Raw genomic sequence first — 18,111 nt, forward strand, 5'->3', positions numbered from 1 at the left:
AGGACATGTGAATGTGCTCACAAGTGATATTCTTTATTGGCTAACTGTAAGTATGTATATATACTGACACACCTACCTATGCAGGGAGCTGAGAGTGTAAATAATATCTAACTGTAAGTATGTATATAATGAATATACTGACACACACCTATCTATACAGGGAGCTGAGAGTGTAAATAATATCTAACTGTAAGTATGTATATAATGAGTATACTGACACACACCTATCTATACAGGGAGCTGAGAGTGTAAATAATATCTAACTGTAAGTATGTATATACTGACACACACCTACCTATACAGGGAGCCTCTCCCTCCCCCTGCCTCTCCCTCCCCCTGCCTCTCCCTCCCCTGCCTCTCCCTCCCCCTTGCCTCTCCCTCCCCCCTTGCCTCTCCCTCCCCCTTGCCTCTCCCTCCCCCCTTGCCTCTCCCTCCCCCCTTGCCTCTCCCTCCCCCCTTGCCTCTCCCTCCCCCCTTGCCTCTCCCTCCCCCTTGCCTCTCCCTCCCCCCTTGCCTCTCCCTCCCCCCTTGCCTCTCCCTCCCCCTTGCCTCTCCCTCCCCCTTGCCTCTCCCTCCCCCCTTGCCTCTCCCTCCCCCCTTGCCTCTCCCTCCCCCCTTGCCTCTCCCTCCCCCCTTGCCTCTCCCTCCCCCCTTGCCTCTCCCTCCCCCCTTGCTCTCCTCCCCTCCTCCCCCCCTTGCCTCTGCCTCTCCCTCCCCCCCTTGCCTCTGCCTCTCCCTCCCCCCCTTGCCTCTGCCTCTCCCTCCCCCCCTTGCCTCTGCCTCTCCCTCCCCCCTTGCCTCTCCCTCCCCCTCCCCACCTTGCCTCTCCCTCCCCCTCCCCACCTTGCCTCTCCCTAACCCCCTTGCCTCTCCCTCCCCCCCTTGCCTCTCCCTCCCCCCCTTGCCTCTCCCTCCCCCCTTGCCTCTCCCTCCCCCCTTGCCTCTCCCTCCCCCCCTTGCCTCTCCCTCCCCCCCTTGCCTCTCCCTCCCCCCTTGCCTCTCCCTCCCCCCTTGCCTCTCCCTCCCCCCTTGCCTCTCCCTCCCCCCCTTGCCTCTCCCTCCCCCCCTTGCCTCTCCCTCCCCCCCTTGCCTCTCCCTCCCCCCCTTGCCTCTCCCTCCCCCCCTTGCCTCTCCCTCCCCCCCTTGCCTCTCCCCCCCCCCTTGCCTCTCCTCCCCTCCTTGCCTCTCCCTCCCCTCCTTGCCTCTCCCTCCCCTCCTTGCCTCTCCCTCCCCTCCTTGCCTCTCCCTCCCCTCCTTGCCTCTCCCTCCCCTCCTTGCCTCTCCCTCCCCTCCTTGCCTCTCCCTCCCCTCCTTGCCTCTCCCTCCCCTCCTTGCCTCTCCCTCCCCTCCTTGCCTCTCCCTCCCCTCCTTGCCTCTCCCTCCCCCCCTTGCCTCTCCCTCCCCCCCTTGCCTCTCCCTCCCCCCTTGCCTCTCCCTCCCCTCCTTGCCTCTCCCTCCCCTCCTTGCCTCTCCCTCCCCTCCTTGCTTCTCCCTCCCCTCCTTGCCTCTCCCTCCCCTCCTTGCCTCTCCCTCCCCTCCTTGCCTCTCCCTTCCCTCCGTGCCTCTCCCTCCCCCCCCCCGCCTCTCCCTCCCCCCCCGCCTCCTCCCCCCCCCCCGCCTCTCCCTCCCCCCCCCACCTCTCCCTCCCCCCCCGCCTCTCCCTCCCCCCCCCGCCTCTCCCTCCCCTCCCCCCGCCTCTCCCTCCCCTCCCCCCGCCTCTCCCTCCCCTCCCCCCGCCTCTCCCTCCCCTCCCCCCGCCTCTCCCTCCCCTCCCCCCGCCTCTCCCTCCCCTCCCCCCGCCTCTCCCTCCCCTCCCCCCGCCTCTCCCTCCCCTCCCCCCGCCTCTCCCTCCCCTCCCCCCGCCTCTCCCTCCCCTCCCCTCCCCCCGCCTCTCCCTCCCCTCCCCCCGCCTCTCCCTCCCCCCCGCCTCTCCCTCCCCCCCGCCTCTCCCTCCCCCCCGCCTTTCCCTCTCCCCCGCCTTTCCCTCCCCCCCGCCTTTCCCTCCCCCCCGCCTTTCCCTCCCCCCCGCCTTTCCCTCCCCCCCGCCTTTCCCTCCCCCCCGCCTCTCCCTCGCCTCTCCCTCGCCTCTCCCTCCCCCCCGCCTCTCCCTCCCCCCCGCCTCTCCCTCCCTCCCCCCGCCTCTCCCTCCCTCCCCCCGCCTCTCCCTCCCTCCCCCCGCCTCTCCCTCCCTCCCCCCGCCTCTCCCTCCCTCCCCCCGCCTCTCCCTCCCTCCCCCGCCTCTCCCTCCCTCCCCCCGCCTCTCCCTCCCCCCGCCTCTCCCTCCCCCCGCCTCTCCCTCCCCCCGCCTCTCTCTCCCTCCCTCCCCCCGCCTCTCTCTCCCTCCCTCCCCCCGCCTCTCTCTCCCTCCCTCCCCCCGCCTCTCTCTCCCTCCCTCCCCCCGCCTCTCTCTCCCTCCCTCCCCCCGCCTCTCTCTCCCTCCCTCCCCCCGCCTCTCTCTCCCTCCCTCCCCCCGCCTCTCTCTCCCTCCCTCCCCCCGCCTCTCTCTCCCTCCCTCCCCCCGCCTCTCTCTCCCTCCCTCCCCCCGCCTCTCTCTCCCTCCCTCCCCCCGCCTCTCTCTCCCTCCCTCCCCCCGCCTCTCTCTCCCTCCCTCCCCCCGCCTCTCTCTCCCTCCCTCCCCCCGCCTCTCTCTCCCTCCCTCCCCCCGCCTCTCTCTCCCTCCCTCCCCCCGCCTCTCTCTCCCTCCCTCCCCCCGCCTCTCTCTCCCTCCCTCCCCCCGCCTCCCTCTCCCTCCCTCCCCCCGCCTCTCTCTCCCTCCCTCCCCCCGCCTCTCTCTCCCTCCCTCCCCCCGCCTCTCTCTCCCTCCCTCCCCCCGCCTCTCTCTCCCTCCCTCCCCCCGCCTCTCTCTCCCTCCCTCCCCCCGCCTCTCTCTCCCTCCCTCCCCCCGCCTCTCTCTCCCTCCCTCCCCCCGCCTCTCTCTCCCTCCCTCCCCCCGCCTCTCCCTCCCTCCCTCCCCCCGCCTCTCTCTCCCTCCCTCCCCCCGCCTCTCTCTCCCTCCCTCCCCCCGCCTCTCTCTCCCTCCCTCCCCCCGCCTCTCTCTCCCTCCCTCCCCCCGCCTCTCTCTCCCTCCCTCCCCCCGCCTCTCTCTCCCTCCCTCCCCCCGCCTCTCTCTCCCTCCCTCCCCCCGCCTCTCTCTCCCTCCCTCCCCCCGCCTCTCTCTCCCTCCCTCCCCCCGCCTCTCTCTCCCTCCCTCCCCCCGCCTCTCTCTCCCTCCCTCCCCCCGCCTCTCTCTCCCTCCCTCCCCCCGCCTCTCTCTCCCTCCCTCCCCCGCCTCTCTCTCCCTCCCTCCCCCCGCCTCTCTCTCCCTCCCTCCCCCCGCCTCTCTCTCCCTCCCTCCCCCCGCCTCTCTCTCCCTATCTCCCCCCGCCTCTCTCTCCCTCCCTCCCCCCGCCTCTCTCTCCCTCCACCCTCCCGCCTCTCTCTCCCTCCACCCTCCCGCCTCTCCCTCCCTCCACCCTCCCGCCTCTCCCTCCCTCCACCCTCCCGCCTCTCTCTCCCTCCCCCCCGCCTCTCTCTCCCTCCCCCCCGCCTCTCTCTCGCTCCCCCCGCCTCTCTCTCCCTCCCCCCCGCCTCTCTCTCCCTCTCCCCCCCCGCCTGCCTCTCTCCCTCTCCCCCCCCTGCCTCTCTCTCCCTCTCCCCCCCCTGCCTCTCTCTCCCTCTCCCCCCCCCTGCCTCTCTCTCCCTCTCCCCCCCCTGCCTCTCTCTCCCTCTCCCCCCCTGCCTCTCTCTCCCTCTCCCCCCCTGCCTCTCTCTCCCTCTCCCCCCTGCCTCTCTCTCCCTCTCCCCCCCTGCCTCTCTCTCCCCCCCTGCCTCTCTCTCCCCCCCTGCCTCTCTCTCCCCCCCTGCCTCTCTCTCCCCCCCTGCCTCTCTCTCCCCCCCTGCCTCTCTCTCCCCCCCTGCCTCTCTCTCCCCCCCTGCCTCTCTCTCCCTCTCCCCCCCCCTGCCTCTCTGTCCCTCTCCCCCCCTGCCTCTCTGTCCCTCTCCCCCCCCTGCCTCTCTCTCCCTCTCCCCCCTCCCTGCCTCTCTCTCCCTCTCCCCCCCCCTGCCTCTCTCTCCCTCTCCCCCCCCTGCCTCTCTCTCCCTCTCCCCCCCCCTGCCTCTCTCTCCCTCTCCCCCCCCCCTGCCTCTCTCTCCCTCTCCCCCCCCCGCCTCTCTCTCCCTCTCCCTCTCCCCCCCCCCGCCTCTCACTGGATCATAATACACGGCTTCTTTCACTTACCTGCGATTTTCTGCATCTTTTATTGCTCCAGCCCTTGGATAATGTAAATATTCATGTGATTGCTATGTAGCGTGTATTTGCCGCATACATGCCAATAGATGAAAATAGGCGTGGGCATGCATGCACGAACATGTACTCTTAAATTTACTTTCATACTATATTAAACTTATTGGTCTTCACAAAGCCAGCAAATGTCCTACACATTTGTAAATGTCATTCTCTTGGTCTCAGTTTTGTAATAGGGATATTTTTTCATCAAAAATGATGTTAGATAGGTGTATGTACACACACACACACTCTCACACACACTCTCACACACACTCTCACACACACTCTCACACACACTCTCACACACACTCTCACACACACTCTCACACACACTCTCACACACACTCTCACACACACTCTCACACACACTCTCACACACTCACACTAATAATTTATTTGTTAACTTTTTGTTTTTCTTTTCTACGATTTAGCTGAGGTGAGATGGAGGGCTTGGAAGAAAATTATATTGTATCCATGTAAGTGTATAGAGTCAAACATTGCATCTGAAATTGACGTTGTAATATATTGAAATGTATTTTGAAATTGATACTCATTAAATAGGCTGTTACTGATCCTTTGGACTCTTGAAAAACTTTAGAAACCTTTTTGTTTCCTTTTAATTTGCTCGAAAGAAAACATTGTGTTTGCATCGTTCGTTAGTTGTAATCTTTAGATTTTATACTGCCCAAATTAAATAGATATATCTCCCTCAAAAACACATCTGGGGACTAATAACATTTACTGAATAAATCACTTCCGTTTAACAATTGGGGAATGGTTTGACAGTTGGTGTAAGATACTGTAATGCATCAATACAACTGAAACTTGTCAAACACTAGTTGGAAAAATACTCTAGTTCCCTCGACATGTTGAATGCTGTTTTTATACGAGAGAATACAACAACAAAAACACAAATTGTGCACAGTATATTCAAATATTACATTGTGAAATGAAATCCTAAAATTATCATTTTTTTTGTTTTGTTCTGGGTCCTAGTGCAGCTCACAAGACAAGTCTTCCAACTTCTCTAATAGAATACAGCAAAAAACAGAGCAAAGAGGTACTGTATAGTGCAAGTGATATGTGCACAGATGCACAATAAAACAATGTGTGTAAAAAACAGTGATCCAAAGTAGCCTAGGCTAAAAACTTTCATTGATCCTCTGGGACATATTGGCGCCTGTGGAGCTGTCACAAGACCCGACTGCTTCACAGACGTCACACGCGGCGGTGGCAGCGTGTGATGTCACACGCTGCAGGCGACGTCACACGCTGCAGGCGACGTCACACGCTGCAGGCGACGTCACACGCTGCAGGCGACGTCACACGCTGGAAGAGAGAATTGCATCTCCACAGAGCAGACCACACGTTTGGAGGGATCCTCTCCTGTGAGACCTCTGTGGTCTATCTGCACTTGCCCTTTGGGCTAATTGTGAATGTTACTTGTATAGCGAGCGTGTGGTGTCCCATACAAGACCGTTTCACACACTCTTCCTCTTCTCCTTGCATTTTATTTTACATGGCTCGTCTGTGAATAAGACCTGCCAGACATTATCAAGATTTTCCATTGTGATTCATGAAATTCAGTGTTTGTTTAAATTTTACCAACTTCTTGTGAGTAGATTTCACATTCTTTGTTTCACTTTGGATCACTCTTTTTGCACTAATTGTTTTATGGTGTATATTTGCACAAATTGCTTGCACTATTGCTGTTTTATACGAGAGACAGTTTTTTTTTTTTTAGGAGGGCTTGAATTGCCCATAATGAAACACTGATGCAGCCTCCCATTCAAAGCTGTTTTGTGTGTATGAAGACACAACCAAATTCTTTGCGATGCAGTAGATTTGTGTATGTAAAACTTCTTTGTATATATTCTTTTACTGACTAGACATAAGATATTTTATTCTGAAATACAGTAAGATAAATATATTTATTTTCAGTTCTTCCCCCAAAGACGCTGAATTTGACTGTGTGGTGGGACATCTGGAGGATATCATCATGGGTAAATCTCACCGTTACAGTGATTTTATTTATTTAAAACCAGTGATTCCTCTATAAAACGCTAATTTCATGATATTCGTTGTTCCTGCGACACAAAGCCCTAAAACTCAGAGTTTGCAGTATATATGAAATTGCCCCCAGATATTGCCACATAAGCCTCAAAGACAAATATGAATGACAACGTTAACCACAGACATTATCTAAAGGAAAATCGTGTTATTCTTGTGGAACAAGGCTGAAAGGCTGAACTTGACTATGAATGCATCTTTCCGCACTAAGGGAGTGCAGTTTCTGGTCCAACATGAGCACAAACAGCTGATTTTATGTAGAATTGTAGAATTGTGTCAACTGAAACCCATTCCGTAAACTGCAGCCGCCTGAGAAGAAAAGCATAACACGCTGGTGCTGTGATTAAAACATGTGCACACATTTCCATTGTGGTAATTCATAGCTTAGGAAAAAAGTGATGCCTAGTCACTTGAGAAAGACCTATTGGTCGAAACGTTGTGTGGCACAATAAATTGACTTTATTTAGAAATCCGTGGAGCGCTGGAGCCTTTTTTCCTGAGTATACTTTGGAATTTGCCTGGCAGGTACTTCCTTGAACCAGCAGCACCGGTAAACTGTATGTCTTATCTTATTTGTGGAGTGCAGCCTTAACCCCCATTACATTGTAATTCATAGCTTGGCACATTGGCAAATAGGGAGAAAAAAAACCCTGTTGGAGTCTCAAGACCCTACCTACTTATCTACACAACATTAACCTCTTGTCATTAAGGATATATGGACATATATTAAGTAGGATGTATATTAGATCATAATATTGCTATATATCATTCAGCTCATGTAAGGTTCAGGTGTCTCAAGTACTATTCTAGATATTTTTATTGTTGATTGTGTATTTTTTAATAAATGTGTATTTCATACTTTTATATACTTGTTTTGAATGCTTTATCCTTAGGCCCCTCAGCACAGTAGGCTCTGATTCGTTAGAGATAATTGGGTTTATGCACCAGAGTTTTTTCCTATTTGCCAATTTGTTTATAGGGGAATCGATATCCCCTATTACTCCGGCTGCAGAACACCAATTTTCTTCAAGGACCCGCAAATCTTTTTGTTTGAGGTAACCTTTACACAGATTATAATGTAATAATCACTTTTTATTATTGTTGGGTATTTCACTTTAGCGCCCCTTATTTTTTCACTATAGCTCAGCACATAGCTTGTGCGTTGTGCATTGTGCACAGGCGCCTCTTGTTTTGCTGCAGCTGGTGTGCAGTAGACAGATCTAATCTTTCCTGATGATATTGTGGCATCCGAGGATATTAATCCAATTTTTGTAGAAATGTATGTCATTTGTTTTCTCTGTTTTAGATGACGAATTCCAGTTGCTACAGAGCAGTTTTATGAACAAGTATTATACCGAATTTGATGACACGGAAGAAAACAAGCTTACATACACCCCAATTTTTAATGAATATGTAAGTTACATGATTACAATTTTCTCTAAACATTTTAAAGCCAGATTTACCAAACAATTTTAAACTGTAGAGCATTTTATGGACCATTTTAAATTGAAGGACACGGTGAGGTACCTTATGTCTCACCAGAAACATATTGCAGTTCAGCATTGAAAGCTGAACATCTGTATCTTGTACTAAAGGAAAATCGAGAAAAATAGTAGTGCATTAACAAGAAGGCATGGAGGAGTTTGATAACAATCCAGTAATCTCCTCCTCTTCTCTCCTAGTCCCTCCATGGCAGCACATAACATGAGGGATATGATCCTCTCTGCTGAGGCAGGACATACAACACCGGACTATTTGAGACCTGTATAATTCGTCCTATGTTAGTCTCTGGTCAATTCTACGCTGGTGGTAGACATGTTCGGTTCTTTACTTGCCTATGGAGGTGCTTTCCAGCTGCACCTGGTGTCCTTTGGTGATGGTGCTCATTACACCACCCTGCTAACACCCAGGAACTGCTGACTACCAATCTGGCAACCGGGGCCTCTGTGTTGCTGAAAGGGCCCTCTTCTGCAGAGTCTTCAGCACAGGTGTTGGGGCAGGTTTTTACTCCCCACAATGTGAATCTTCCCTGCCTCCTGCAAGTTCTGTGGGTCACACAAACCACACGGCCGTGTGCAGGAAGGGGTATCGACCGGATGCAGGGCCACTCTCCATCGCCCCCGACTTCCGGGTCAGGGTGCGACACGGCTTTTGCCCTTACAGTGATGTCATGGCACAAGCAGCGGTGCGGATGATGTCATCTCACGCCAGGAGGCGGCGACCGGAAGTCCCTGCCGGCGAGGAGCTTAAAAGGAGGTGATTTTCTTCCCCTCAGAGGTACAGGGGTCTGAGGAGGGAAATTGGTGAGCTGGGCTTTATAGTACTCTATTTTCTTCTCTTCTATTGTGCTATATTTTCTTCTCCATCTTCTGCCTCTTGTGCTATTTCTAGGTATTGTTTACCTGATCTCTAGATTTAACTCTTTCATCCCCTTGTAATAAGCCTGAGCCCTTACCAGAGGACTCGGTAGTAAGGCCTAATAAATGTATTAATAAATGTAAGCATCTCAATTGCATGGGTTGTAGTGAAAGGCTGCCTGGGGTCATCCAGGGAACTTGGCTATGCATCAGTAAAGAAGTGTTAGAGGAAGCACCAATGCAGATGTAAGAGTTCTTGACATCAACGATTGAGTCATTTAAAGCCACAAAGGAAGAAACCTTTTTCAGGGATCAATCAAGCATCCAAGACAGATGACATCCACGAAGCAGAGTCCGATTTTTCTGGAGCAATTTCTGACCTGGAATATACGTCAGACATGTATTTACAGTCTTCATCAGATGAAGAGGAGGCTAAAAAGGAATCCTCTAGCTCAAGAAAATTTACCTTTTTTTGCTGCAGGATCGAAGATCCATCACCATCTTCCTTTAGAAACCAGAGGAAGTCCTTTAGAGACACCTTCATTTCCAGAGGGCTGAGAATGCCTATTAAGCAGGAGGACACAGCATCAAAGTACTCAGACAGATGGAAGACCGATATAAAGCAGACCAGTCCTTCCCCAAAAGTTCACTTTTCTGAAAAGTGGTGTGTCCCCTTCCTAGGTCCTCTGGCATTTGGAGGCAGGCTCGGGTAGTTCGGGAAGGAATGGATCCAAAATACAACAGACCGCTGGATCCTTCTTCAAATTTATAGCCCGCGTTTATGTTAACAAAGAATTGGTTTAGTTCAAAATCCCCCAAGCTCAATATTTCTTCCATTAACCATTCCTCAGAATCGACAACTCGTGACATTTGTGGTCTTCCTGGCATGGCCAGCTCGCTTCAGCTCCTGCCACACCATTTAGATGGGGTTTAGGTCCGGACTTGGACTAGGCCATTTCTAAAAACGCTGAATTTCTTCTGCAGCCATTCTTCTGTAGATCTGCTTGTATGTTTATAGATCATTGTCTTACTGCATGACCCACTTTCGCTTCAGCTCATGGACGGATGACCTGACATTCTCCTCTAGAATCTTCTGTGATTCATGGTTATGTCAATGATGGCAAGCTGTGCAGGTCCTAAAGCTGGACCAAACCATCACACTCCCACCACCATGCTTGATGGTTGGGATGTCGTTCTTCTGTTCGAACGCAGTGTTTGCTTTTCGCCAAACATCTTTCTAATTGAGGCCAAAAAGTTCTACCTTTTACTTGTCCGTCCAGAGAACAGCAATGAATACTCGCGTTAGCCAAGGCGAGAGTGGCCTGCAGATCCTTGGATGTTACTATGGGGTTCTTTGTGACTTCCTGGATGATTTTGCTGGTTTGTTCTTAAGAGATTTTGGTAGGACGACCGCTCCTGCGTAGAGGCTCTTGAACTCTCTCCTTTTGTCTGACACTGGATTGGTGGAGCCCCAAATCCTTAAACATGGTTGTGTAACTTTTTTTTAAACTGCGCATCCATAACTGCTTTTCGGTGGTCCTCAGATTCCACACATGTATGGTGAAGACCAAACTCGCAACCTTTCTGATCTTTATATACAGTAGAGTGGGTCCTCCAAAACTTAACCCTGAAAATCTACCTAATTATTTAAACACTTGATTCTAATTATCCCCTTTAATTTTGCTGATAAAACCAGGGTTTCACTTACTTTTGCACATAATCTGACTCTTAATTACTCATTGTCCAATTCATATAATTTTGTTTAAAAATCCATGTAATTGGTTAATATAAACCCTACAGAATATTTTAAGAAAAGACTGGTTTTGATTCAAGAAGGCTATCATGGAAAACCTATGGAATTTCCGTAATTAACATTGGGGTTCACAAACTTTTTTTTGCCACTGAATGCATATGTATGGAATAAGAGTGTATAGAAAATATTTCAGCCAACAACATTGATTAGTTATTGCAATACAGGTATGAAAAAGATTTCTGCGTGTAAATGTCTGTTACATTTCCTTGATTGTATGCCTCTTTGTAGAATCTGATTTGCTTTTAATATGTTAATAGATTTCTTTAGTGGAGAAGTATATGGAAGAACAGTTATTGGAACGGATCCCAGCATTTAACATGAGTGCGTTCATCGCATCATTACAGTAAGTTATTTTATATTTTTCCCAGGTAGGAAGTTGGTGTATTCAATATAAACTTTCTGGTTCTTAAAAAGTCCACCTCCCTTTTTAAAATCTTAATCGTATTTAGCAAACGTAGAAACCATAATAAATATTACATAAAGAAATATTTGTAAAACCGTATTGTTTTTAGATTGTAAAATTGTTTATGGACAGAAATTAAAACAAAATATGAATGCATCATTGTCATGGTCTTTTATAAAGCCGCAGTCCCAAGCTGCTATTTTTTTTTTCATTTACATTTTTTCCCCTTTTAATATGTGCAATCCACACAATGATAAGTAATTAGCTAAGTTGCCATTCGATCTGTTCTCCTGTGATTGGTCGGCAAAGATGCGGCTCGAGGGTTCACTAAATGGCTGCAGGGAAGTATTCTGCAGTCAGTGGACTGCATTTGCATATTAATGACTAAAGTTCTGTGGGGAAGATCATGTGACCAGGCAGTCACTAGATACAATTGGTGCACTGCTAGAGAGAGGGCGGGGCTACAAAAGGGGTGTGCCACGCTATTCTCTGCTCCATGGACCTCTGGTCCCCAAGATACTAATTGGTGGAGTTACCAAGTATTACTTCATGTTTTTTAAAGGGGATTTAAATGTCCGTCCAATAGGAAGCCACCACTGATGATTTATTATTTATTTATAACAACATGTATATAGCGACCTTATCCAGGGCGCTGTACATTCATTAGTAAAACAATGGTGGGGTTGCATATGAAACATTTCATGTGATGGGCATAGAGTAATTGTTAAGATATCTTTGTGGTGGGCAGGTGTGGGAACATTATGGTCAGGCTATGGGTTAGGTGCGTTGAGAATTTGCTTGGTTGGTGGGCAGGGGTGGGAACATTATGGTCAGGCTATGGGTTAGGTGCGTTGAGAGCTTGCTTGGTTGGTGGGCAGGGGTGGGAACATTATGGTCGGGCTATGGGTTAGGTGCGTTGAGAGCTTGCTTGGTTGGTTGGTGGGCAGGGGTGGGAACATTATGGTCGGGCTATGGGTTAGGTGCGTTGAGAGCTTGCTTGGTTGGTGGGCAGGGGTGGGAACATTATGGTCAGGCTATGGGTTAGGTGCGTTGAGAGCTTGCTTGGTTGGTGCGCAGGGGTGGGAACATTATGATTGGGCTATGGGTTAGGTGCGTTGAGAGCTTGCTTGGTTGGTTGGTGGGCAGGGGTGGGAACATTATGTTCAGGCTATGGGTTAGGTGCGTTGAGAGCTTGCTTGGTTGGGTGGCAGGTGTGGGAACATTATGGTTGGGCTATGGGTTAGGTGCGTTGAGAGCTTGCTTGGTTTGTGGGCAGCGGTTCGGCTCAGGTCTCTGGATTTAGTCTTGTTTTTGGCATGGTGATGGGTCTGACAATGATGTTGCAGCTCCCGATTAGCCCATGGTTTGGCAGCCTTTTTGTTTCCTCTGAGGCAAGTCATAATTATCCTCTTTTTACGTCTGTCATAATTGCCTGAATCAACTGATATGACTCCCGGGTGTCTAAGTATTGGAGAAAGGAAGTTATGAGTGCGTTTTATATATTGAGGCAAAAATGTAAACGTTGTTTGTTAGGAGTTTTTTTACTCTGTTGTAAAACAGTCAACTTAGCAGCTGATTTATGACAGGGGGGGGGTTTATGTTGTTTCAATGGAGAAAAAATAGTACATAAGACTTAGCACAGTATTATGAAAATCAGAATGCAACAGAGGTGTGTTTTGGACCAAACACGTGAATTCTCATATTTGTACTCCAGTGACCTCTCTGAGGGAAATCCTGACGTATGGTAACGTAATGGGGATTTCTGTTTTATCCTGTTGTGTGTTTTTTTTTTTTTTAAAGAAACTGTCCTGCATTTATTGTAATTGTATGTTATTGTAATTATCTTTTTTCTGTAATCTGAAGATAGATATATATATTGTTTAAGTAATGCTTTGGGGCTCTTTTCTATAATAAACAGGAACCTGAGACCCTGGCAGATATATTAATTTACATAGGGGTAGTAGTGTAAGTATGTATTTGGGGGGTGGGGGGGGAATAGTGTTAGGTAGAGACCGGGGAGGATCATTTAAGTTAATAAGATTGGGGAGGATTCCCCCTCTCTGACCACCAATGCTGGGCTAATCTCGGATGTAATATTTAGTGATTTGAGTTATTTCTCCTGATGCGCAGATGCCGTGAGGGTAAAATCTCTTCCCAAACACCTCCCATGTGACGTACATGCAGGTGCCAAGGGCAGTGTCAATATTAAAGCGGCAATCCCGGTTTGCTCTCCCCACCATACCAGACGTCCTCCAGAGTTGATCCATGCTTGGTCTTCTGACCTCTTGGGACCCCCTGGTTCGGGGCACTGCTGGCCACAAAAAAACCTATAAATATGTTTGTATGGTAAACAATTTAAAGATGCATCTCACGAGCGAGCCCGGCCCTTCAACCATTTTGTATGCAACGGGCTAGTATTCTTCTCTGGTCAACAAAAGCAGCTGTATCTCAGGAGGGGGGGGGGGGCTGTTTCTGAGGGCTCCCCCTCCCTCGCCACACACAAAATGAAGCATCACAGACTTCTGCTTTAACTGTTAAGATATTAGGATACAATGTCAAGAATACGACAAATAGTAGCTTGCAGGACACGGATCATATGGCATTTTAGCATAGCTGAGCATTACCTTCCGTGGTCAGTGCTAAGCTGCCTGTGTCTGCGTTAGTGGTGGGGGTGATGGCATTGTGCTGTGTTACTGTTACAGAACTCCATACCATTATGTTTCAGATCACATCGAGAGGAGATAGCTGGGGACATATTTGACATACTTCTCACATTTACAGACTTCTTGGCTTTTAAAGAAATGTTTCTTGACTACAGAGCTGTAAGTACTTGGGCGTTTTCAGACTTCGCTATTATAAAATATTGTCAGTCCCTAAAGGCACGAAATATCTTTCATTGGCTGCAAAAACCTTCAGCGGCCGACTCCCATGTCATGTAACCTCACTAAACAAGAAAGAGCCCACAGTGTGGTGGCGGCTGTATCACTGGTGTAGAGGCTGTATCACTGGTGTAGAGGCTGGCTGTATCACTGGTGTAGAGGCTGGCTGTATCACTGGTGTAGAGGCTGGCTGTATCACTGGTGTAGAGGCTGGCTGTATCACTGGTGTAGAGGCTGGCTGTATCACTGGTGTGGAGGCTGGCTGTATCACTGGTGTGGAGGCTGGCTGTATCACTGGTGTGGAGGCTGGCTGTATCACTGGTGTGGAGGCTGGCTGTATCACTGGTGTGGAGGCTGGCTGTATCACTGGTGTGGAGGCTGGCTGTATCACTGGTGTGGAGGCTGGCTGTATCACTGGTGTGGAGGCTGGCTGTATCACTGGTGTAGAGGCTGGCTGTATCACTGGTGTAGAGGCTGGCTGTATCACTGGTGTAGAGGCTGGCTGTATCACTGGTGTAGAGGCTGGCTGTATCACTGGTGTAGAGGCTGGCTGTATCACTGGTGTAGAGGCTGGCTGTATCACTGGTGTAGAGGCTGGCAGGATTAGGCACACTCCGTCTCAGGGGAGCCATGAGTTTGTTACTTTTAGTATATCATTTTTCTACATACAGTAGAGTGAATAAAAAGCATCATTCTACTTCTGTGGTAAAGGAGTGGCTCTAGCCCTGACATGCGTTGCTGCTTTGACCCATTAGTGTGCAGGCAATTTCTGGTGCCAGTAAATTGAGTAATGAATACTCAAACGGAGTCCTCAATTCACTGGCCCTTGTATCTGGGGGTGAGTGCTTCTCCATCTGGGATCTTTTTCTCTTTTTGCTATGACAATGTATCCCAGTTAGCATCTACCCCTCACCATGATGTTTCTGCATAAGCTGAGCGAGGGTTCCCCCTCCCCTTACCCCCCGTATAGAGTACTACAGGCCATTTCTGTTGGATGCTTGTCCCTGCAAACGGAAACTTTACGAAGATATTAAAAGAAATATCTGCAGCATAGATATGTTCTAACCCTTATACACTGCAATTATTTGCGATTTACATTATTTCAGGTGTATAGAGCTATTAATCTAGCAATTATGCCTCATGAAGGAATATTTCAAACAAACGTTGTGCAATACTTGAGCGTATTTGGCTATTATTATTTTTTTTTAGAATATGTAGAATTGTCCAAAAATCTTTATTTAAAATACTTTGTCACAATGTACAAGGTTAATATGTACAGGTAAGCATGCAAATCCAACTTACTGTGTTTTTTATTTCCCCTCAAGGAAAAGGAAGGCCGGAGTTTGGACTTGAGCAGTGGCTTGGTGGTGACATCCTTGTGCAAGTCCTCATTCGTATCTTCATCATAACTGTCCCATGTTAATTTATTTCCTGTGATTTATTTACATATTGTACATATTTTTGTATTACCAAAGACCGACGATATCAACTTAGAATGCTTTGCGTCTCAATATAATGTCTCTTTCATACTTTTTAAATAAGGCTACTACCGTAGATATAAATACTCCTTGATCTTGTTTGATAAGGAACCTCTCTTCTGACTCGAGCATTGTGTTCCAGCAGTTAGAGACAGGCGGGTGCGCTTCTGGAAGAACTTCTCCAGTGCCACCTAACATGTAGTGATGTGTATGGCATGAATAATTACCATTCCCTCCCCCAACCCCAATATGTAAGAGATTAATAAAAGGGTGCTGGTTTAACTTGGTGTGGTGTTTTTTTTTACAATTCTGACATTTTGCAGATACTTAAGCTGGCCATTAAAAACATGTTTAAAAAAAAACATTGTTTGACCAGGTACAATTGCTGCTTTAAGCAATGTAATCTGTCATATCTATATATCAAATACAGTATTGTAGCCTTTTATAATAATTTAGTTGTGTTTAATGGTTGCTTCATATAATGTACCTGTATAATTAGAAATAAGAATATCGCATTTGACGCGCAGTATCCTAAAAACGATTAAAGAAAACATTGCAGCTTCTGTTAAATTAATCCTGTTGTACTGTAGGTTTTAATCTACATATAGAAAAGAGCGCTCTAAGGCTGCGCTTATAGTGCCGGCGATGCGCCGCCGTGGAAAAACAAATGTATTGCCGCCGTTGCATGCGCTTATAGTAAGCTCGACGTGGCGGCGCGAAATTTGGAAGCCGGTTAAATGTGATTTTTCAGAGGCTGTCGCCACGTGACAGGCACTAAATCAAGCAATGGCCAGGTCGCTTGTGACATCGCTGCAAAGCAAAATACAACTTTCGCGGGTGGCGATGGGTGACGTCATCCGTCGTGCGCACTATAAGCGCGGCCTAATCTTTAGCTGTAAGCTGCATTGTTTTAATATTGGAGCACACTTGTCAGAGAATTGCAAACATACCGGCCCTTTGAAAATAAAATGCTAAACATTTTTCCCCCATTTGACTGAATGACCGGTAAATTGTACACCTTTGACTGAATGACCGGTAAATTGTACACCTTTGACTGAATGACCGGTAAATTGTACACCTTTGACTGAATGACCGGTAAATTGTACACCTTTGACTGAATGACCGGTAAATTGTACACCTTTGACTGAATGACCGGTAAATTGTACACCTTTGAGTTACTTCACAGTCTGCAAGGCTCGCACATGGCCAGCCACCTTGCAGAGAGAACAGGTTTGTTCCCCTTCAAAACCGCAACATTTTTCCTAGAATTGCAATACAATTTGCAGCTTTGGTAGTTTACCGACTGATTTGAGCTTTATAATGTAGAATAGTAATTTGTGCTTTGACATTAAACAAACTTGCATTGTAATTGGCTATAAATTTTCAGAATGGTTTCTCCAATGGCCTCTTGCCAGATTGTGTGATTCCAATTAAGACACTTCCCCACGAGGCATAAAACACTGAAGGTGTGATTAATGTAAGTGCAACTAGAAGCTTCTTGACCTTTTTTTCTAGCAAATGTTAGTGTTGCTTGTGTGATGCAAATTGTTAGCTAGACGTTGAAAACTTGTTTTTTTTTTACGGAAGTACAATATAAAGTGATATCCAGAGGCGCGTAATCTGATACATCTCAATCTGTGCCTTATGAAACTCACCAAATAATACGTTAACATCTGGTGTTAAAGCTGGAGCAAGATTGATATATTGATGCAAGATAAACAACAATTGCCGGTGGACCAATTGTACTTCAGAGTTAACTTGATCCACCACCCCATCTGAACATTTACACGTAGGTGCGCAATTAAGATAGATTAAATGTATTTGTTCTTTCAAACTTGTTAAACTATTAGTTTAACTTAAACCCTAACAGTGCTCTAGCTTGGGGGGCAAGTGATTTTCTGGAGGGGGGCTGCGCTTAGAGGCCCCGCGCTCTTCCCCATAGTATTTAAATTAAATGCCTGGGGACCACGCAAGGCCTCCAAGTTACCTTACCTTGTCTGACAGCTTCAGGCTACACAGGGGTCACATGACAAGGTACAGGGGTGCGCAAGCAAGTGGGGAGAGCAGGCAGGGGAAGGATTTTGCACAGCCCTGCCTAGAGATTACCTGCAATGTTTGCATACTGACTTCTAGTTGCATGAAAGGCTATTGCATTTGCTTTCATTTGATTGAGGGCAGGTTGTGATTTGATTTTTATTGAACCAACATGAAAACTACAGTACACGTAGCTGTTACACACAAGATTGAGTTCAGTGAAGTTTCCTGGGGCTTTGTCACCAAAAAAATCATTATAACTTGCATGTACAAACTTTACTTTTTTGTAATTAACTAGAAACAAAAAGAAAAAGGACAATCTTCCACTTTAACACATCAGAAATAAATGTTCACATGTGCACATTCAAAACAAGGAGTATCTTCAGGTATTTGCTCATTTACAAAGCACAATATAATATGTAAATATTTATATGGTTGGTACCAATGTCCTATCAGAATAAAACAGTGTAAAATATTTTCAAAATGTATTAACCACTAATGAATATACATTTTAAAAACCCCGAAGTGACATTTCTACCTGTATTTTGCAGATAATTGTTCTTTGGACTGAATAAATAAAAAATTATTGTACATAAACCATAAAGTTGCCTCACAAATTTGTAAGTGTTTCTATACACATTACATAAAGAAAAGAAAAAAACCACTGGCCAGCAGAACGGCTGCATTAATAGAAAACATTGGTCAAATACTGTATTTGTGTGCCAAAAATAAACAATTTAGAGTATGATACATTTTGTTACAGTTTTTGCAAATATCATGCATAACTTTAGT

General features: G+C 48.0%; 1 protein-coding gene across 1 annotated transcript; it reads left to right on the forward strand.

The window, feature by feature from the left end:
* The first annotated feature begins 71 nt into the window (after nucleotides 1-71).
* ARL2BP (ARF like GTPase 2 binding protein) lies at nucleotides 72-17,786 on the forward strand. Its single transcript, XM_075576860.1, has 8 exons — nucleotides 72-113; nucleotides 237-265; nucleotides 4,717-4,761; nucleotides 6,227-6,288; nucleotides 7,662-7,768; nucleotides 10,783-10,868; nucleotides 13,654-13,750; nucleotides 15,133-17,786. Exons 3-8 carry the CDS (start codon nucleotides 4,727-4,729, stop codon nucleotides 15,214-15,216), a joined length of 471 nt encoding a protein of 156 aa, XP_075432975.1. The 5' UTR covers nucleotides 72-113; nucleotides 237-265; nucleotides 4,717-4,726; the 3' UTR covers nucleotides 15,217-17,786.
* The last annotated feature ends 325 nt before the right edge of the window (nucleotides 17,787-18,111 follow it).

The sequence above is a fragment of the Ascaphus truei genome, chromosome 19 (genome assembly GCF_040206685.1).
Source record: "Ascaphus truei isolate aAscTru1 chromosome 19, aAscTru1.hap1, whole genome shotgun sequence".
NCBI classification, from domain to species: Eukaryota; Metazoa; Chordata; class Amphibia; order Anura; family Ascaphidae; genus Ascaphus; species Ascaphus truei.